Below are 23,616 nucleotides of genomic sequence, written 5' to 3' on the forward strand. Positions count from 1 at the left end.
TCCGTAGGATTGTTGCAATCACTACAACAAAAGGTGGTCCTACATCTTATTAAGAGGGGAGCAATGGCTGATTGTTCCTCGCATCATGGTATTTGTTATCTTCTTTCCAAGCATCCTCAGTACTTGATCACTCAAAGAAAGTATCTTAAAATTTGATTCTAGTTGCCAACTGAAGGAACTTTTTCTTAGCCCGGTTCCCAGTCACCAACCCTAGTGACCAAGAGATGGCGGCACTTGTTAGCTTTGTCTTCTTTACCGGATTGCCACTTAAAATTAGTAATAGTCTTGGAAGATTGGCTGCTAGTGGAGAATGAATTTCCTCCTTCTTCAAAAGATACTGTTAAAAGGGCCTTTCTATACTCCCTATACAGGAACAGAAGGTGTTTGCTGATTTTATATAAATAAATATATATATAAATATATATAATATCTGCTAATGCCTTTAATTTCTCTATTCCCTAGCCCTGTCTAACTGTTTTGTAGATAGAGGGAAAAGTTCAATCTTTGCTGATAGCCAATCTTAGAGTGCTGGCAAAACTAAGAATATAATTATCGCATCCGGCAAAGAGAGGCAGCAATTTCGCCATCTCGTGGAAGCTAGTCCTACAAAGTTAATTATTTGGATTCTACTGTCGATTTTTTTTTTTTTTTTGGGAAAGAATGTCGAGTTTCGGGAGTAAAAATTGACTTGACTATGCACAATATCGATTACCTCGGTCAAAGAAAGGGTTAGAAAACGTTTTCCTGTAGTTGCCGACTAGATTTTAACAGAAAACGGCTTTCTTCATACGACTTAGCATTACTGGGACAAACGCCACTTACCTAGAACTACACAGGCCTTTTCATCAATATTCATTATAAATATGTCTCATGGTCATTCTTTTATTTGCCACTTCCTAAATGATTACTTTCGGATTACACTTGTCTACTTCAGCTAATTTCCTGTCATGATCTGATTTTGTCCTTTCTAAACATACCATTCACCCTCTGCTTAAACTACTCGTGGACTCTCTGGTCACTATTATATTTATATTTCCTCCACAAGGTTTCTTTATTTATTGAATTCTTTAAATTCCTGCTTTATGCTAGGTTTCAACAGATAACGGCTTTTTTCGTAACTTGCAACTCGTGTTTTCTTTTACAGCCTGTAACTTTTCCCCACTACTGGAGAAAAGACCCCCTCTCATTGCGCGAGGGTTGAGTCTACTTCTTCCATGGTTACCCAGTCCATCTTGGGAGTATGTTTATTCACATGTATGAATGAATGTATGAAGGTGGAAGACAATCACAAACATCCATGCCTAGGCGTATTCGAACCCGCAGGCTCTTGGCTGGAGAGCGGATACGCTAACCAGATCAGCTCTCATTCCGTTATATTTATCTTACCCTGGGTATGCAGTTTGCTACTTATTCCTTCAAACACCCTTATTTGATGGTATACCAGCTCAAGATTTACGAGAAGTTGCTAGGGAATTGTCAATGCCTTTGACATATTTTTTAAAAAGTTTCAGCTATGGGTTAGTCCCAAGTGGGTTACAAAAGGAGGAAATATTTCCATTTCATAATGGAGTCTTCAAGACTGACGGAGGAACTTATCTACCAATCACCAGTTCAGTATGTTCTGTAAGTCGTTATCAGAAGTTATAGTCAAGGTATTGGAGACGTTGATTAAAAGTACAGGCACAGTTAGATAAGAATCGATAGTATATGGGGTGGCAACACGATTTCGGGAAAGATAGGCCATGACTCAGTATCTTGCTCACCATTTATAATACATTGATAGTTGTGATGGACAGTACCGTCGACAGGGTGTAGCGTAGAGGCAGCCTGCCTCATGGTGCGGCTTAATAAGGGCGCTCGTTCAGCCATGTTGCAGTAGACACGGTGGCTACGCTAACAATTCCTGTTAGCGTAGCAAGTGTGGAAAGAAGTTCTTCCAAGCTTAAACTGATTAAAAATGATTTGCCAACAGCAGTGACCCAAGAAAGGTTGGTTGGTCTAGTAACTATATCGATAGAGGCGGACATAGCTTATAATTTAAATTTAGAAGAGCTTATTCTTGTGCGATTTCCCCATAGGGCAAATATTTAATTAATATTATAATGTGATCGTTTTACATTAATGTTTCCCTTGTAATAAAAAAAAATAGCAATTGGTGATTTTCTTATATTTTTGTCTTATAATCTATCAGGGTTGATATTTTATTGTTTGCCTCAGGGGGAGATCTAATCTGGCGACGGCCCTGGTGATGGATAATGTTAATGGGTTTACAGTGATACTGGCGGAGTTTGCAAAAGCTTTTGACACGATTCTGCATTGAGTTTTAATCAATAAATTGCAGTAAAAGAGCATATGCAGTTGAAGTGGACAGGAGAGTGGTTGATGAGAGACACCAGACAGGAGTTTATTTAGGAGCAGATTCCAGTAGAAGGCATGTGAATAGTGGCATACTGTCAGGCTCTGTTCTTGGAATACTACTATTTAACTTGTACGTGAACGATATAGGAAATGATCTGATATCAGTTATATGCGAATGAAGCAAAATTAAGGAGAGCAGTAATCAATAAAAGTGATTTTCAAAATTTGCAGGATGAATTAATTATAATGATAGTATGGGCAAAGAGAAGAAACAGTTTCAAGTATGCATTTTAGGGTGAAAAAATGCCAACTGTCTAAACATTAATGGAACTGTACTGAAGAAAATTGATGAAACCAAGGATTTGATGATATGCAGTTGAAGTTTAGATGCCATATTTCAAAAGTGGCTAAAGCTAATCTGATTACTTAGTTACCGAAGAACACCCTTAATAGCAGAGATAAACCCCGTTTATTAAATCTCAGTAATCTCACCCAAATTGTGTTCCGTGATGTCAGTGACCAAGATGAGTATTTTTAAAAATTGAAGTAATTCAGGAGAGGGAATACCGCTGTTTATGACCGGTCATAAAATTTGCTAGCAAGCCGATTACAACAATGGGAGGCGTATCCTCTGTTCTCAAAATTGAACGAAATAACATCTATGTTGCAAATGTTAGTGACCAATAAGCAAGGAAGTATAAAGAAAAATTTTCCACTGAAATTGAAGATCAACGTAGTCTGTATCCAGTTCTCAAATCTAATAACACTGAATACTTTCTTCGCAAGTTCGTATTGTAGGGAGAAAATGCTTGTTTCGAAACTGTAGTACAGTGATTTTTTAAAAGTAAACGTCTACAAATTTAAATTTGAATATGAATAAGAGACAAGGGACTTTTTTAATGTTAAAGAATCTCTTATTGAAGGTGTTTGTGACGCAAAAGATAGGGATTCATCCACATCCAGCCTACAAAGCGATCTCCAGGATGTACAAAAGGAGGGGAAAAACTACCAGCACAGAGGAGGAAAAGTCTGCATTCACTCGTAAGCACTTATAATAATATTATCTTTTTTTGGTGATCCGAATGGGATATGTCAATGAAAAACAGCACAAATTAATTTAATGATGTTGACCTGAGGAAACTACAATACGCTACAAGATTTTATTAGTCTAGTGATTGATAACTGATTTAAATGTAATTTATATTTGTCAACATGTCACACCGTTTACATAAGTGTACTAATACTCTTTATGATTATGCCATAATTAATTATTGATACATTACAAAATACAAAATAACCAAGGTGTTCCGTGAAAATTTCAGGATTTGTGATGTGTTCGGTCGTTATGATTTTGTAAATTTTGGAGCATTTAATCTCCATCCGTAACAAATCAGAGATAGCTGGGCCCTAGACTATCAATGAGTTTCATTGGCATCAGAAAAAGTACAGCTAGAAACTCGCCATCTTGTCAATCATGATAGTTCTTTGTGTATTATTTGTCTGAAAAAGTGCGAACAATTCTTTAATTGGTATGAAATTACGCAGAAGTTAATATTTCGACTAACTTTCGCCTTTCTTTTCTGTACCTTTAGAACATTCATATTTGCCAAATGATCGGAGTATGTTGCTTATCTTAGCATGGTTTCATAATCATTATCGTGTTGTCAACCTTGAACTAGTGACTTTTGCTCTGAGATTAGAAGTGTGTAAACTTGAAAGAATAAAACAGAATGGAAGAAAAGTGAAGTGTAGATGTCTGATTATTGTGTTGTATCTTAAAGTTTTCCTATGGTTTCGATTCATTTGCGTAAATGTAATAATCAGTTATCATTAACGTTTATTAAAAGTTACTAGCAACGTATAAAAAAAAAAGATTTATTTCAGAGGTAAAACAGTTCATTAGAAATATGTGTATTTCAGGAAGTGGCTATACGAATGATTGCGATTGTTTAGCAATAAGAAGGAAATATTAAAATGTGTCACCTGTTAAGAAAGATTTTAAAATCTTTAAATATATTTTTAGGAGCATTCCTTTTCATTTTGCATCCATTATTTGCTAAGTGACTTGTGGTTTCGTCTCCAGCCCAGCTGTTTAGTTGGAAAAGGAATCTGGCTTCAAGAAAATTGACTGGCAATATGATTACATGGCATACCATGATATTCATCCCTCCCCCTCCAAACATTGAACACAACAAAAAAGTAAAATACAGAATTTTTCCGATTTGCCAGTTGAATATAACAGCAGTTTAATATCCTATAAAATTAGATGCTTTTGTGAATATAAACATAAAAATGTATAAAACAGAACAAATAATAAATACAATAGTTTTATCATTAATCTTGATACCATTACTTCAAAAAATAAAAATAAATTAAATTAAATAATGATTGACTTCTGCACAAAACTTTCTATATGCTATCACAACTACTTATGCTTACAGATCAAGTCCTCCACGAAATAAAACAATTGAACCTTTTATGGAAGTATTTATTTTAATCATTTATTTTGGAATCCTATAGATGAAGTTAGTTATACCTGAGTGCTCTCCCACAAAAGAAAAAATAAAAATGTGTAGACTGCCAGATGTAAGTCCGACTGTTAAATGCAACTGACTGTGTTCTGTTTTATTTGTTATAGGGATATTAATTCATAATTTGGGCAACTTAGGATGCATTCAGTTTAAGAATACATATATATACAATTGGAGACTTGCTTGAAATAACATAAATTGTCTGGTATTTGGTGTAATATTTCTAGTTTATTCAATAACTGTTCATTAGTGGGGATGTCAAAGTGAGATTTGGAATGATGTGCTGTTATTAATGTTTGGAGGTAATTAATGCAGTGAAAGACTGCATAATGTCAGGAGAGTAAATCAAGTGGGAGTTAAATGGATGAATATTATCATTAAGCTGGAGCTGCAAAAATGTAGAGAGAATTCAAGGAGAAAGGTGACCAGCATGCACATGAGCAATTCAAAGCAGGCCAGAAGAGTAACCAGTGTGGTAAGAAAGGCAAAAACACAGTATGAAAGGAAATTAGCAATTTCCTTTCATACTATGGGAATTAGATGGCATACCAGTTCGAATTTTACTTGAAGGTGCTAGGGAATTGTGAGCTACTTTGACCACATTGTTTAATCTAAGTCTCAGCTTAGCTCTCCTCTTTTTCTTGAAAGAGGGGTAACTATTTACCCCTCTTTCCACTGCATAAAGGAGGCTCCAAGTCTAATGTAGTGAATTACTAACTGATCAGCATATCAGGAGTTGTTGTCACAGTACTGGAGAATTGGTCAAGAGCAAAATACAGGAATGAATAAGAAGAAATTGGATACTGTAAAGGAGGGGGGGGGGGGCAACCTGATTTGGTGAAGGGTAGGTCATGCCTCAGTAACTTGCTCACATTTTATAATACAGTGACAGCTGAGTTGGATAAAGGTAATGGGTTTACAGTTGGTTCACTGCTGGACTTGAAAAACCTTTAACAGGAATACCACATGCAATTCTAATAACTAAACTGCACATGGAGATGGATATAGGGTTGGTGAGGTGAATAAGAGGGTGGTTGATGGAGAGAGATCAGAGAGTACTTTATTCAGGAGTAGAGTCCAGAAGAAGGCCTGTGACTAGTGGCATGCCACAGGTCTCTGTTCTTGGCAACTACTGTTTAATTTGTACATTAATGATGTAGGAAAGGATCTGAAAGGAATTGTTCAGTTGTTTGCCAATGATACAAAATTGGGTAGAGCAATAGTTAATACTGATGTTAAAATTTTGCAGGATGATTTGGATAGACTGGCAGCCTGGGCAAAGGAGAATAGATGGCAGTTTAACATGGCAAAGTGTAATTATGGTATTTTGGCATCCTATGAGGGACACTATAGGTGCTTAAGGATGGCTAGCCTTAGCTGTTGGAAAGGAGGCCTAAGAATTAATTTGGGTAATGGCAAATGGTTCTATCTTTCACACAAGCTAACATAAAAAAAAAAGACAGTGTTGGATAGTCCATTGTGGTTATTACACTGAAATTTACTATTATCACTACAAAACTCTGGAGCCATTCAACTGATGTTATTATTATCATTACAGCTACTCCATGGACCCCTTAAACTCATCGAAGGAGACCCTAAACATCATGCCAAGCACTATCCAACATTTGTGCAGTATCTGTCATACATTGTTTTGAACCACAACAGACTGACAACCTATTTCACTCATTCACCACTCCCCAAGCAAAAAACGTTCTAACACCCTTGCTTACTACATGCTTACTCAGTTTCCATGGATAGCCCCTAGTTCTCCCACCACCACAGCTGTCCTGATATCTCTCCATCAGTCATCTTCTTATTCACTTCGACTTTGTATCCATCCCAATGTGCTGCAATTTATTGATTAGAATTCCATGTGGTATCTTGCCAAAAGCTTTTGCAGAGTCCAGCAATATCACCTTTATCCAACTTATCTGTCACCGTATTATAAAACATGAGCAAGCTACTGAGGCATGACTTACTTTTACAAAACCACATTGTCCCCATAGTATATAGAGCTATCCATTCTTCTGTTTTACTCTTGACGAACTTCTACAGTGCCTTGACTACAACTCCTGATGTGCTGTTCATTTGCTGCATCATAATACATGAACTGATATCCAGTCCAAACCCATAACTGTATTCACATTTAGTTACTGTAATATCCATGTACCACGACTTTCTCTATCCTTCCACATTAACCCTTGTCATGTCTATTACTATAATATCTTCACCTGTATAATACACTCTTTTAAAATGATTGCTCAATAATTCAACTGGTTCATCTGCTTCAGTCACTTCCCTACCATCTGCATTCTTTGAAATCGTGGTACTGTGGTCATTTTTTCCCTTTACTTGCTACATACTGACAGAATTCCTTTGGATTACTCTTGACTTAGTCAACTAATCTCCTCATTCTCCAATTTTGCCTTCCTTACCATACCAGTTAATCTTCTAGCCTGTGCTTTATACTGCTCATGAGCTTGCTCGTCACCTCCATCTTTGAATCTGTTCCACATGCTTCCCTTTCTTTTTAACTCTTGAATTGTTCATTTCTATATCCAGGCTACCAAACCAGAACTACTATTTATAATTGTAACTCACTTGTCAGGTTCTGTTACTGCTTATGTCACTTTACTCAGTATAACTCTTTTTATCCGAAAAATCTGAATTATGTATAAACATATACATAAAATGAAATTTCATGTATATGTTTTCTATGGCAACTTAAGAGAATAAGCAACTTTGAATCTCCTTTTTAATCTTTGAATAAAATCTTTTTTTGCTTCATTCTCTCTGATTTGTTTGTTGACTCTGTCACTTTCCTAATGTCACAAATAATTTTGATTTTTTTTAATTTTCTTTCTTTAAATGTTGATTTTTTTCTGGTCTATCTTTGCTAATGTCACCCTCCTCACACTTGAGCTGCCCTGATCTGGAAGTAGAAATTGTTGGTGTGATTGCAATTGCTGAAGCACTTCTGATCACCTGAAATCTCATACATATTGTTCATACGCATGCCAAAATATGGATAATCCTAATCGCTGCAGAGGGAGACATCAAACACTTAATCTATTCCTCTGACGTGATCCTTCTAATTATTATTATTATTAGACACCTCCAGGGAGTCGAAAGACTCATCGAGGGAGAGTGTGCCAACAGCATCAAACGATTGAATCCCTTCCAACTACTAACTGCGCTCAAACTTGCTTAACGAGTCATTAGTAGCTGAGGCTCTACCAATCAACCAACCTTTGCTAGTCATTGACTTATGATGGGATTCCATTCTGATGATTCTGTCATAAGTCAGAAATCACTATATGAATCATAAGGATGTGTTAAAATTAGAGTGAATGTTAAAATGCTTAGATCTGTTTTGATGTATTTTTTAAACTAATTTTACTCTTTGTTTATTGAAATAGTACACTGTACAAATTATAATATAAAATTATTGTATATAGTACTGTACTGAAATAAATGAATATACAGTGCTTCTGTGCATTTACAATTAAAATAATCAGCTGGAAACATTGAGTGAGAGTAATTCTTCAAAGTCGCTCCTTTTTTTTAATTGGAAAATTCATCGGAAGATGGAGGGGAGGTTATCAGCAACAGTCTTCTAATTCAGAAATTACAAAAAATGTGAGGAGGATTCTATGCATAACTTGGAAGGTATGGGCTCATTTTTAGAGAGTGAGGTGATTAGCAAAAATGGGCTTCTTTAAAAATTTGTACATTACATCCAACTTAATGTGCACAGTTTGCTTTTTTATTTTATGCTTAAATTTCTCTGGAGCAATTGCAGCTTGTATTATTTTGACTGCTTAGGGTCAATTTCTCAAACAACTGAATTGCTTTATTAACAGAAATGCCTCTGCCAATTTTTTCACTGTAATGATTATTTTTTTTTTTGGGGGGGGGGCACAGGTTCTTTTTTTTTCCTTCTCTCTCTCAGTTTTCTGTACTTCCAGTTCTATAAGGTCTTCATTTGAGAGCTCAGCTTCCACTTGTTGCCTGCTAGTGACTTCTTCACTGTCACCCTACATCTCCAAGTCCTTAGCTGGTAACACCTTGTCTTTGTCAAATCCTGTGAATGTATGAATATGTATTTTGAACAGCTTCTTCCAAATAATTTTCATATAGTTTGCCATCACTTCACTCCATGCTGCATATATATATATATTCTTGTATAATGCAAGATATTATATTCCTTCCAAAAGTTTCTGAAGGCTTTCTCATCCTAGCAGCAATAACCTGAGCAAAAGAAAACCCCTGTACACTGGTTATAGGCATGAGATATTATTCTGTGAACATGTTAATAGGATAATGCAAGAGGATTTGAATATGCTAGACAGATGAGCAAATGAATGGGGGTGTCGGTTTAATGCAGCAAAATGTAAGGTCTTGAGGTTTGGGACACGTCGATGGTACGCTACATATTCTATTGAGGAGCTATACTGGAGGAAGTAGGGGGAGACGAGATCTGGGGGTTGATGATTGATAGAAACCTGAAATTCAAGGGACATATTGCAAAGGTGGTGAAGGTAACACAGAGGATTGCTGCAATAATGAGAAGGATGCTGACCTGCAGAGATAAAAGAGTTATCATTCCATTGTATAAGACTCTGATCAGACCACACTTAGACTATTGTTCTCAGATTTGGTCCCCAGGATTTGAAGGGGATAAATTAACTGTGGAAAGGGTACAGAGGCAGATAACAAAGATGGTTTCAGGACTGTACAATGTTAGTTATGAGGATCGACTGAGGGAATGTGGACTGCAGAGTTTGGTGGATAGGAGAGATGATATGATTGAGACTTTTAAACTGTTGAGAGATGGTTACAGGGTTGACACTGGGGAATTCTTTTGCTTGGTTGAACAGTGGGAAGGAGTGATGACAAGGGGCCATCCCTGGAAGATGCAAATGGAAGCTGTTAGCAAGAGGGTGAGGAGTGGTTTCTTTGCATGGAGGTTGATTGAACTGTGGAATGCATTGCCTGATAGTGGTGAGAGCGAGAATGATCAATGAGTTTAAGGAGTGGTATGATAGACTGTGTTTCCTAGAAGGGACCTCCCACGACGAGTCTTGATAGACTAGTGTTTTCCTAGGAAGGACCTCCTGCTATGAGTCTTTTGACTCCTTGGAGGTCTAAATAATAAGTACGAGTGGTTATCACGCAACTCAGATCACAAATATTAATTTCTTCTCTCATTGAGTAATACTTATACAACCACTCTCATCCATATCTTGTTTGGTATTATAAGAAAGCCAAGTGGAATGATGTTGATATCTGTGCTTCCATTTCCTTGGTTGGATTGTTTTCTAGACTTGATCCAAACATATGTACAAAATGTATTGCTAATGATGGCCTGGTTGGCCGAGTGGTTAACGTATCTGCTCTCCAGCCAAAAGGCTGCGGATTCGAATCCCGCTGTGGGCATGGATGTTTGTGATTGTCTGTGGAAAAACTAGCGGTGGTAGTCGACGATAGATGCTGTTGGTGGAGTTGAGGTCAGTTGGTGGAGACAGAGTTGTGGAGCAAATGCCCTCCCTCGATGAGTCTTTAGACTCCCCAGAGGTGTTAAATAATAATAATAAAACAATTCTTACATGTATGGAGGTATTCATCCCTTGGCTGTTCAAGAAAGAATTGCATCTCTCATGCAACATTCACTGATATCCCCCCCCCCCCCCAATCTACTTTTTCTCTCTATACTATAGCTCAGAATAGTTGAAAATCATCAACACATCCAAAACTGATTCTGAAAGGATCAAAAGAAGGAATCTTACATCATGACTAGTTGGCTAAATGATTAGCATATTCACTCTCCAACAACAGGCAGTGAATTGAAATCCTGCCTTGAGCATGGATGTTTGTGATTTTCTTTAGGCAGATGCATTTCATTAGCTAGTGTGAGACTACTCCCCCCCCCCCCCCATTGGAGGCTAAAATGACTTAAAAACTTCATGTTTGGTTATCCACTGGAGCAGGTTTTTTTTTTTTTTTTTTGACTATGTAAAAATTAATAAAAAATATGTGAAATTAAGAAAAAAAAAAAAAAGACCTTAGCTTCCTCTCCACACAGTTAACCTTCCCACTGGTTAACTGGATACCTTGTTTTATTGTTGTTTTCCATATTTTGATAATCTGTTCAATATATATATATATATATATATATATATATATTGAATAGAGTTGGAGATAAGCTGCATACCTCTCTGACACCCTGATTTATTTCAATCTCTTCTGTTAATTTATTACCTAACTGTGGCTGTATTTTTATATAAATTTTCAGCCTCTGTAGTTCAGTCAATATAGACGAATCCCTTTGGTCGGAAAGACCTGGGTTCGATTCCCATCAGCAATGTGAGGAACCTTTATCTGGTCTCTTTCGACTAAAGATGAGTTAGTTGGTCTCATAAGGAGGTAGGGGGTTTTTCATCCCCCAGAACAGGCAAACTGACCCCGTGAACACATACTTCTACAGACATAGGACACCTCCAGGAATAAGGAGTATGTCATAGACCTCTGACTCATAGAACATTCACTCATAGACCTCTGAATACTTACACATTTTACTGTGTTAGTATTCAGAACCAAAATCCTATGGAATATGGAATAGGTCTATGAGTGAGTGTAAATTAGGATAGGATATAAATTTTGTATAGCTTGTACCAAATGTAATGGATATCCTTGTTTTTTCATTATATTCCATAGTTTTTCCTCTGTGTATTTTATCGAAAGCTTTCTCGTAATTTATAAAGGCCATATGAGTTTCTCTAAATTAAATTCTCATCCGTTTTCGGTAATTTGTTTTAGCACATAAATAGGCAAACTGGTCCTGTGAATACACACACACACAGCTACTACAGACATAGGGCACCTCCAGGAATAAGGAGTAACCAACCTATTCCGTAGAATTTAGGTTCTGAATGCCTACACGGTAAAATGCGCAGGTCCACGTGTGAGCATAAATTAGGACAGTATAGGATAGCGCACAAATATTGTCTGTACATGATCTCCCATGTCTGAACTCATTTTGTTCTGAGAGTAGATTGTTTGCAATATTTCTGAGTGTTTTATTCAGGATTTTACTGTAATTTTTGTAACCTGTATTTAATAAACTTATTCCTCTGTAATTTCCACAATCATCTCTGTCTCCTTTCTTAAATATAGTATAACCTTAGTTTTTAACCAATCTGATGGAACCTCACATTTCCTCCAACAGTTATTTATTAATTTTAAGAATCTGTGATGTGAATATTCTCTGTCATATTTCCAAAGCTCTGTGTTCATGCCATCTAATTTGGTTGATTTTCTATTTTTTGATACGTTTATTGCTTCTATTAGTTCTTCCAGTTTTATTGGTTCCATATCAGTGCTGATGTCTTTATTATTATTTTCTGTTATTAAATTTGGGTCATACCTTAAATTTCCTTAATATTTTGTAGCCTATGTGTTGGCTTCTATGTCTGTCTTCTGTTTTATTAATAAATCTGTCCCAAGAATTTTGGTGAGCTTTCTGTACTATGGTTTTGGCTAATTTCTTTTGTTTTTGTATCTACTTCTTCTATTTCTTTTGTATGTTTTTGAACGAGTGATTTGTATGCCATTTGTTTTTCTTTTATTGCATTCTCTATATCTATGTTCCAGATTTTTAATGTTTTTCTTTTTAATATTTTATTTTTCTTTCCAAGTACTGCCTTATGGATTATCTTTATTAAAGTTTTCCATTCTTCTATATCTTTACTGATTTGGGCTTCTTTTAGGTAATCTGTTAATGGTGATTGATGTAGCATTTTAATGCTTTCTTCTTTAATATATACATTTTGTATACTTGTTCTTTTTCTTGTTTTTTCTTATTTACTTCCTTTCTCCATTTTGCTAGTATTTCTATTTTAGAACTATTAAATAATGATCTGGAAAATTTTCACTTCCTCTGTAAACATGTACATCTCCCACACATGTAGCTAGTTTGTGATTAGTAATGATAATAATTAATTATAGATCTTGTTCCTCTGCCATTCCAAGTATATTTATTTATATTCTTTTTTTGAAAAAAGAGTTTTTCTTTTTTCAAAAAAAGAAAAATTTCCAAAAAATTTTTTATTTTTTTGAAAACTATCGGTTATTTTAAAATTATTGAACGTACAGAAGTTTAATAGTTCTTGACCATTGTTATTCATGCAAATTTCTCCATATTTTTTTAAGACATTTGGGATTGGATTATTTCCAACTCTAGCATTAAGATCTCCTGCTATTAATATATAGTTATTTTTATTACATTTATTTAACTGTTTTTGTAGTTCCTCATAAAATCTTCTTTCCTATCTTCCTCAGAAACATATACTCCTATGATATTTAAGTATCTTCTATTTGTTTTTAATTTAACTATTATAATTCGATCATTTACAAAATTGTACTTTCATATCCTATTTTTCCATTTGTTATCGATTAGAATGGTCACACCACAAAAACTCTGATATGTTGGTCCACTCCACTATATAGCATAATATATATATATATCTTTTATTCCCTTTATTTTCTTTTTTGTTTCTGTTATCACAGCTATATTAATATTTTTCGTTTTTAGTTGTTTTACCAATTCTAATTCTTTTGTTGTTATGCTTTGCACATGCCACGCGACTACTTTTAAAAGTCTCAGGTTCCTAATCATTTACCTTTATCCTTACTTGGTCATTTTTTGTTGTTTCAGTCTGATGAATTTTCCAGTTCAAGCATCTGAGTTATAGAAATTTTTTACTCGGTAAAGTAACCAGCCTCATGCAAACCAGGTATCTCTCTTAGTCTGATCCCTACCTCTCGGACTGTCCAGCTAGGATGGCCCTACCAGTAGCTTAGCTACTGCTGGTATAGTTCTTGAGGTCATTAGTGTGCTCAAGTCCCTTACCACATCAAGTTATAGATATATATCATTAAGGAGGATTAATAAAGAAATTCATTAATGATAAATTTCTACACCATCTAAAAACCTGTCAGTTAATATATGATCATTAATATGTATTCCTCTACTGGGGATTCTCTTGCCTACCTTTGGACAAATACCATTAATAGACAAACATGAGTTTTTGTTTTTCATATTTTTAAGATATGTCATTGGTTTGGCACAGTGACCTCTTATGACCTCTCTCTTTTCTGGTTTCAACTTTAATTCACACCATCATGCAAATCTGCATCTCTAACTACAGTTAATGCCTGAGTAGCATAGGGCAATTTTTTTTGTCTGCTCTTTTCTTGTTTATATTATTGTCTGCTTTCAGATGACTATAAATGCAGTCAACTGAAAATAGAATATCAGATTCTACAACATTATATTCTGAACTGCAGACAATTTTTCATTGGTATTCTGACATCCGTGTTAATTTCATTATGAGCAAAATTCAATCCTGTCTTATTTCTCACCAAATGTATATATATATATATATATACACATAACTCTTTTATTTCATTTTCACATTTGGCAATATCCAAATTTCTGAGCAAGGTGAAATTTCTCTTCTAATGATTTAACAGCCAGTCATTCTTAGCATAAACATATTTCAAGTATTATCAATTCCTCAACATTCAGGAAATGAGGTTTTCTCTTTTGTTCTATGCTATTATTATTATTTCCCAAGACCTCATGGAGTCAAAGACTCATCTGGGAGGTCCTTTTATCACACACACATCTCATCATACGTGTCTTAAACACACTCAAACTCCTTGCAAACACCACACTCTCAGGCAAGGCATTTCAATCATTCACAACTCTGCACAAAAAAAACCTGCCTCTCACTCCTTACTCACACCCCCTTTATACAGTTTCCAGGGATGACCTCTGGTTCTCCCCTGATCTCTCACTATTCTCTGTAGAACTTCTCCACCATTGATCTTATAACAACCCCTTACCAACTTGTAGGTCTCTATCATATCTCCCCTCTTCCTTCTCTCCACCAGACTCTGCAAATTACATCTTCTCAATCTTTCCTCATACTCCACATTCCAGAGGTCAGAAACTACCTTAGTCAGTTGCCTTTGGACACTTTCCAACATCTCTTCATCCTTCTGAAAACCTGGTGACCAAATCTGGGCACAATAGTCCATGTGTGGCCTAATCAAAGCCTTATACAATGGAACAAGAATCTCCCTACTTCTACACATCAGTGTCTTCTGCATCATTCCCAGAAGTCTTTGTGTTTCCTTCACAATTTTGGCGATGTGTCCCCTAAACTTTAGATCCTTATCCACTATCACTCCCAGATCTCTTATTTCCTCTACCTCCAACAATATATTCTCACCAAGCATAAATTCTGCATCCCATCTTTGTTTTTCAAATTTTAAAACCTTACATTTTGCAACATTGAACTCACATCCCCATTTCCGTGCCCAATCACACAATTTATTCAAGTCTTCTTGCAAGGCCACAACATCTTCACTACTCTTTATGGTTCGTCCCAACTTTGCATCATCTGCAAACAACTGAATATCTCCATCCAAATCTTCACCAATATCATTAATATACAAGTTAAACAGTAATGGCCTTAAAACAGACTCCTGAGGCACTACACTAGTGACTTTCCTTTTCCTGGATATCGCACCCCCATACACAACTTATCGATATCTATCAGATAGCTAGTCTCCAATCCAATGCACTAATCTAATATCGAACCCCATCTGCTCTAGTTTGACTGTCAACTTATCATGAGGTACTCTATCAAAAGCCTTTGCGAAATCCTTCTTCTCTATCCAAGGAAGCAGTCACCTTATTGTAATAAGTAAGTAGATTACTAAAACATGACCTCCCTTTAGCAAATCCATGCTCTCCATCAAAGATAATACTATTGTTGTCAACCCAACTCTGGATCCTAGTTCTCACAAGCTTCTCCAACAACTTAACCACAACACCTGACAGAGAGATAGGCCTATAATTTGATGCTTGAGTTCGATCACCTCCTTTATGAAGTAGTACAATCTTGCCCTCCTTCCACTCTTTAGGAACTTGACCAAGTGCAAGACTCGTATTAAAAAAATATGTCAAGGCAGGTGTCAACTTTCTGGCACATTCCTTCAGAATACGCAGTGATATATTATCAAGTCCCACAGCTTATTTACATCTAGTTTACTCAACTCCCCAAACACCTCTTGCTCACTTACAGTCAGTCTCTCCTTCCCATCATCAACTGCTCTCAATCTCTCCATGAAGTCACATTCACAATATTCAAAGATCTTTATGAACTGCTCATTAAGTATCTCCACCACACATTCTGCACCAGCTGTTTTTATACCATTTCTTCCAATCAATGTCATCCTTCCATAATCATTCTTTCTTTTGCTGGCTACATATCGAAAGAACTTCCTAGGATTCTTTTTGGCTTCATTAGCTAACTGCTGTTTATACCTCTCTTTAGCTACTCTCACCAACCAAGTCACCCTCCTTGCCTGGTCTTTGTAGACCTCATGAAATTGGTTACTTCCACTTCTCTTATGCTGCCTCCACGATGCCCTTTTTCTCTGTATCGCATGCTTAATCTCTTTATTCATCCATGTCACACCTACCTTATTTAACCTTTTCACCCTTGGAGTACATTTAGACATTGCATCTACTAAATAGTTTTTGAAAAATCCCCCAAGCTGCATTGATCTCTTTTCCAGCTAACTCCTCATTCCATGCTACACCCCCAAGCTGTCTCCTGAGCTCTTCATAATCATCCCCCCCCCCTTGTAGTTCCACATATACCCTTTTTTCACAGGGGTCCTTGCACTGCTGGCAACCACCCAGATAATCACCTCATACATAGCTTTACCTCTGAACACATATCCTTTATGATGGCATATTTGTTGAATCATTGAATACTGTTTTCATATTAGGACAGGTCCCCTACTGGCTCTACAAAAATCCTTGACTTAGTACAGAAAAGAACATTTAGAATTGATTAATGACTTGGCTCTTTCACACTGATCTAAAACCAATCACGCTGATTTTAAACTTGCAGTGCTTCTTAACACCACTTTATATATTCAACTTGAAACTCACAGGACAGAGTTTCCTTCCTTTTCACATGATCATCCCTTCTACTGCAATCCTTTTGGAAAAGTTTCCTTTTTTACCCCAAGCTATTTCCCACTGATGTATACATATATGAGTGAAAATTGGCTAAATAAATTATGCTTGGAAATAGGTCTAGAAGTAAATATCACCTATCATGAAATAAATGCTAAATTCTTGCAGCATTTCCATAATTAATGATTATTATGATTATTTTCCTAACCTCCATGGAGTCACAAGACTCATAGTAAGAGGTCAACACAAAGTCTATCATACCACTCCATAGACTCATCCACTGTCTGCACATTCACCACCCTCTCAGGCAATGCATTTCATTCTCCTACCACTTTCCATCCCCCTCTCTCCCCCAAAAAAATCTTATCTTTTTATTCACCATTCCCTTTTGCAACTTCAATGATTTATTGAATGAATTTTCTGTGATTTAATGTTAAATTTGTTATATCTGTTATTATTATTATTACCTTTTAGACTTTTATAACTAGACATTACTCTATGGATACATTCGCATGCACTTACTGGTAAGCATTGTTATTATTAATAGGCCATCTTGTATCCAAAATTTCTTTAATGGAAATCATCTGCAGATATCCAAAAGAAATTGGTTTAGCACCTTTGATCATTCAAGTGAAAAATCATGCTTTTGTAAGAGCATTGCATAATGCTCTTATTGCTACAGTATAATACATTAGTTAATCGTATTCAAAAATAAAAGTATTATAAAACTTCAGTGTGTGTAGTAAATGACTAAGATTAAAAAGTGTTGAAGAAATGCTTATGTACTCTCACTTGAAGTGGTTTGTACATCCAATAAGAATGAATTTACAAAGAATACCGAGAGGAATGTATAAGATGAAATTTGAGGGGAACAGACGAAGAAAACCACAGAAAATATGGAGAGACCAGATAAAAGAATATCTAGAAAAAAGAAACCTGAAGTGGTACAATGTCCATGAAGGAAGAATTTGGGAGAATAGAAAGAAATGAAGAGATTTGATTTGCCTGACCTGACAGTTTCTGTTGGAATAGTTGTAACTAAAGAAGAAGAAGAATTAAAAATAAAAAATCAATCTGCATAAAAACATTCTCTGGATTAAAAGCAAAAGTGATCATGTTATAACAGGTTAATGTGGTTGGTGAAAGATGAGAGTTATTTGCTTGAAATATAGACAATGGGAAGAACTAGACAGTTTTTGATATTGTTATATGTTATCTTTGGTTTCGGTGGTGGCAGTAATGATGTAATGGAAATGAGTACCAGCAGAAAGATATGAGTACTGTGATCGAGGGGTAAGAAAGCATGAGGTGGCAGTGGATTTGATATTAGGTAGTGTAACTGAAGTTGTGGAGGAGCTGCAGAATGGTGTTGATTGTGTCAGTGAATCTGAACTGATGGCAGAGTGCTAGGACAGAGATAGATGTACTCAGAGAAGAGGTAGGAAGTGTGAAACATGAGTTGATTCATGTGAAGCAGGAGATTAGGAGAATTGAGAGGCCTACTAATGTGAGATGAACGAGGGGAAGTGTGACAGAAAATTATAGAAATTTGAGAAGAGAAAGGCAAGAGAGTAAAGGAGCAAGAGATAAGGAGATGAGAGAAAAATGAATAAGTGAGACAAAAAGGAGGGAGATGCAGGGGGAATGTATTTGTGAGGGTGGGTGGGGAGTGATGTTTGGAAATACAATGATTCGTGGTATGCATATGTTAGAGGAGAGCTTACCTGGAGGCACAACACTATTTAACCTCAATGTACTGCTAAAGTGATAGTTATTATGAATGATCTGAGAAGTAGCATGAATTAGGTAGAGAAATCTGAAGTTAATGTTAAGAATTGTGCAAAAAAAGTGGGACAGGAAAGATAGTGTGAACAGATATGATCATGCAGAATTGAGGAGAGCATCGATAACAAAAATGACATGATAACAAGAATGTGTCAAAAGAGATGTCTGGAATATGTGGATGCTTGAAGTGCATTTGAGGAGAGAGATGGGTTGCATTTGAACATTGAAAGATGGCATCTGTAGAGATTGTTTTGTGCTGGATGGTAGCAGGGTGACCTCATGGGAGATAGTCTCTCATTTGGAATATGAGAATTTATGGTATATTGCAGAGTTTAATGAAATGTGGAAGATATAATTGTCACATTGCCATCCCTTTGAATACTGTGTGGTTACTCTTGATACCTCATAGGGTTTTGGGAGTGAAGTCTGTGCTAGAAGATAAGGTGGTAGGGTTGAAACTCCCTTCATACACAGAATTAGTAAGACAATCACCATCCATGCCCACAGTGGATGGATTTGAGCCAGCAGCCTGTTGGTTGGGGAGCAGTATGCTAACCACTCAGCCAACCAGGTCAGCAGAGGAAATAAGTTTAGAAATACTGACAGTGCATTGATGTTTCTTTATACAAACTCCAGGAGAATCAGGAATAAAGAAAATGAATGAAGAAAATGGTGTACTATAAATTAAAGATACCAAGAAATTATATACTTGGTTTAATCCTTTATCCAAGCGTAAGCAAACAAAGCTTATACTTGAATAAAGGATTAAACCAAGTATATAATTTCTTGGTGTCTTTAATTTATAGTATAACCAAGTGGAAAATTTTCCAACAACTATCTCTAATCCAGAGTATTTTAATAATAAGGTTTGACACCTTTTGGCTACTCGTATATAAAAATATGACTTCTGCATTACTTCTACCTTAGTATCACTTCTGGGTCTGGCTCCCACTGACAAGACCTCAATAAAGGTTGAAACTGGTCTGGGTAATGACCCTTTCCATAATGCATAGCTTTATACATACCCACAAGGATATGTACTTTGCATTATGGGATACTAAGGCAAGTGATGTGAAATCATTAGCTTCTATATCTATATATGAGTTGCCCCAGTCCTGAAAATACTTCAAACACAAATTTTGTTTTTGCTTACACTTAGATAAAGAATTAAACCAAGTATATAATTTCTTGATATCTTTAATTTAAAATGACTAGGTAATATTGATAGCCTCAGCCTGTCCAGAGATTATTTGGAATCAGTGAAATATAGTTGACAGAAGATGTCCTGACAGGAATAGAAGTAGGAGGGTATAGCATATTTCATTTGGATAGGCAGGATAATAGAGTTGTGGAGTGTCACATGGCAAAATATGAGGTGTGTTCTCACAGAGCAGAGAATTTGTAAGGAAATGGCACTGATAGTTTTGATGTGAGGTGGAGGTGGTTAGGACAGGATATTTAATGAGAATTAGATATATGCTGTGCAAAACAAGAGGCTAATGAACAGAAAATGTTTAGGCAGATAAGTTTGGCAAGTGATCATTATGGAAGATTTTAATACAGCATAAATTGGGAAGAGGAACAACATACAGCAGTAGGGGAACAAAATTTCTGGAATTCTTGATGGACGGATGTCTCATGCAGCATATAATGGAGGTTCAAGAATTTTTGAATTTGTTCCTGGCATCAGTAGATCTGAATTTAAATGAGAGGTCATCCTTTACCCTTGTTGGCAAGAGTAGCCAGTCTTCATTTTAAAGTTGAATAATTATGTGATTTTAGATGAGGTGTTTTTACAATTTATTTTTATAAATTTCTAAATAAACATGTGTAATTGGTTAATGCTAATTAACAGAGGATTATAATTATTTCAAAATGATCTGGATGTGACCTCTTTGTTTTAAATAGTTATTATTTAGCCAGTCATTATTATTTAGTTATTATTTGTCTGGCCTGATTGGTTGAATGGTAAGCATATGCTCTCTCTCCATCTTAGGTATTGATGAACAGAAAATGATTTGTGATTATCTTTATGTGGGATATGAAATGTGTGAAGAGAAAGGAATACAGTTTGTTAAAGTGTAGAATGATTTTGAAGGACGAATTGAATAAGAGTGATAGGCTGCTTTGAATTGTTTTGGTGTGAGTCATTTGGAGAGAGTGGTAGGAAGAGTAAGTGCAGAGAATGAATCTGAGCAAGTAAGAAGTGATGTGAAACAGCAGAAGAGATTGCAGTAGTGCTCGTGAATGGAGTAATGGGTGGCATGAGTGTAGAGAATGAGAGAACAATTGTGCAAGATAAACAGGGAGATGGGCAGACAGGGGAATACAATGTGAGAAAGGTTGATGCTCCAAGAGGATGTAAATGCATGTGTAGACAAAAAGGGAAGGGGGAATGACCTGGGATGTAAGGAAAAAGTTGGATTTGAAGAAGGTTCTGGGATGAGTAAGGGAAAAGAAATGGCTCGAGAAAAGTATGGAGAAGTAACATCTAATAAGTGGTATCAGTGAAGTTTGTTATGGATCCAGGAATGAGCTGTTATGTTTGTATGAAAATGCTAGTGGTATCAGTAACAAAGGAAATGAAATGGTTGTTGATTTTGTTCACCCAAAAATTGTTGGAATAAGTGAGACATAGTTGGATGAAGATGACATCATGACTAGGGAATAGAGATGAAGGTTATGATGGTATATTTCGTGAAGATAGAAAGGGTAACAAGGGAGGTGGAGTGCTATTAATAATATAAAAAGAGTTTTGTCCAAAAAACTATCCATCTCCACCAGCCGCAACTAACTTCATCATCTACACCAACACCATCTACTGCTGACTACCACCACTAGTATTTTCACAAACATCCATACCCACAGTGGGATTCAAACCCCAGCCTTTTGGCTGGAGAGCAGATACGCTAACCACTTGGCCAACCAGTCCGGCAAAGTTATACTTTGGTATTTCTATTTTATGTAAATTGTCTTTATGATAGGTTTTCAACCTTTCAAGATCAGACTTTTTTTTTAATGAGACTTCAACATTATTAAGCAAAAGATGATGGTATCACACTTAGTGATGAAATTCACATCTAGCACTTAGTTTTTTTTAGTTTGTTTTAGACAAGTGTAATAAATTTTAAGCTACAAAGAGTCACAAAAAAGCATCCTTGTTACAGTGGAATTTGAATTTGCATTCTGTCAGTTACCATAATGCTTTTTTGTAATAGCTGTAACAAAGTTAAAGCCAGCCATCATATGAAAAGTTGCATTGTATTTACAAAACAAGTAGTTTGAAAATTCTTTTTTGTATTGCTTGTAAATGATTATGAAACAGAAGGATGCAATTTATGTTGCTTCCTTATTCTGATAATGCTCATGCAAAAAAAATCAAAACAATTTTATTTTTTATTTTTAGGTTTTTAGGACATGGCTGCCCTTTCATGTTTTATTTGCAGAATTAATTCATTGTCAGTGTACTTCTCACTGAAAGGGCTCAAGTTATTGAAACTTCAGAGTTATCACAGTCACATTTCTCGAGCTTACTGCTCACAAGTAGAATTTCCACCTCCATTTGTTCCATTTTACAAGAAACTTCAACAGCATCCAGAACGTTTAGCAGTTGTTGATAATAAAGGTAAATATAAGTATAGAGAGATTTTATCAGAAAGCATTATTTTAGCAGAAAAGATAAGATCTACTCTTCAAGAACAGCACCTCAAAAATAATCAGAGGATAGCATTTTTATGTCCAAGTGATGCTTCCCATACTGTTGCACATTTGGCATGTTGGATATCTGAGAATGTTGCTGTGCCATTATGCAAGACCCATCCAGTTCCTCAGATGGAATATTATATTCAGGATAGTCAAAGTGCTGTAATAATTTCTGCAAAAGAATTTTATGATAAGATATTTCCATTAGCAAAGCAGTTAAATATACCTCTTCTCACTGTAGAACATCCAGAAGAGAAAAAAAATGATATACTTGATTCCCATGAATATTTTTTAAAACATGAAAAGAATAAGCTTTTAGAGGATTGCAATAAAGTAAAAGATATGGATGCCCTAATTATATATACAAGTGGCACCACAGGTCCTCCAAAAGGCATTGTGTTAACACATGGAAATCTACATGCTCAGGTAATCTGGATATTTATTTTTTTCTTATTTAATTTTGATTACCATTTATTAGAGTTGCATCCAATTAACAACAGCTTGTTTTAACTTCTCGGATTCTCTTGAACAATGTGACACACACTTTTCTATGCTTTTGCATTTTATTTCTGTTGATATATAGAACATTATGTTTATTCTAGATAAAATTTGATCATTTAATGAGATCCCATGAAGTTAATAAATCACTTTTACTATTTTAGCCATATTCTGAATATAAATATGGGTACAACTTTATTACTTTACTTTCTATTTTGAGTGGCAATTCTAGATTAATGTTGCAAATTGTAGTTTTAAAATTGGGAAGCGAAGATGGAATGCAGAATATGCAACTGCTGTAGATATGTTACACGAAGTAGAGAAGACAGGATCTGGGGATGATAATGGATAAAAGCCTAAAATTTAGAGACACTTGTGGTAATATATAGACACTGTTATAGAGAGTAAGTAGATTATTGTTCCCCTATATAAGGTCTTGATCAGGCCACATATGTTATTGTATACAGATTTGGTCACCTGATTATCAAAAAAAATGAGGTATTGGAAAGGGTTCAGAGACATGACTAGCATGGTTTCTGGTCTCTGTTGTTGGATATGAAGAAATGCTGAGAAATGCTCTGGAATGTTGAATATGAAGAAAGATTAAGGAAATGAAGTTTGCAGAGTCTAGTGGATATGAGGAGTCGAGGGGGGATATAGCTTTTATAGAATGGGGTGGAT

General features: G+C 35.7%; 1 protein-coding gene across 3 annotated transcripts in view; it reads left to right on the top strand.

Annotated features, from left to right (window-relative positions):
• Nucleotides 1-3,760: 3,760 nt before the first annotated feature.
• Nucleotides 3,761-23,616, top strand: part of LOC150096865 (malonate--CoA ligase ACSF3, mitochondrial-like) — a 59,285-nt gene continuing 39,429 nt past the window's right edge. The window contains exons 1-2 of one of the 3 annotated variants that reach the window (XM_090408345.1): nucleotides 3,761-3,887; nucleotides 22,142-22,863. In XM_090408345.1, the coding sequence (XP_090264471.1) occupies nucleotides 22,153-22,863 (711 nt within the window). In that variant the 5' untranslated portion in view covers nucleotides 3,761-3,887; nucleotides 22,142-22,152. Of the gene's footprint in view, nucleotides 4,245-22,141; nucleotides 22,864-23,616 lie in introns of all 3 variants that reach the window. The other 2 variants (XM_090408344.1, XM_090408343.1) reach the window with 2 other exon arrangements.

Source organism: Typopeltis vanoorti, chromosome 18 (genome assembly GCF_054136105.1).
Source record: "Typopeltis vanoorti isolate ZY-2024b chromosome 18, IOZ_Tvanoo_1.0, whole genome shotgun sequence".
Lineage (NCBI taxonomy): Eukaryota > Metazoa > Arthropoda > Arachnida > Uropygi > Thelyphonidae > Typopeltis > Typopeltis vanoorti.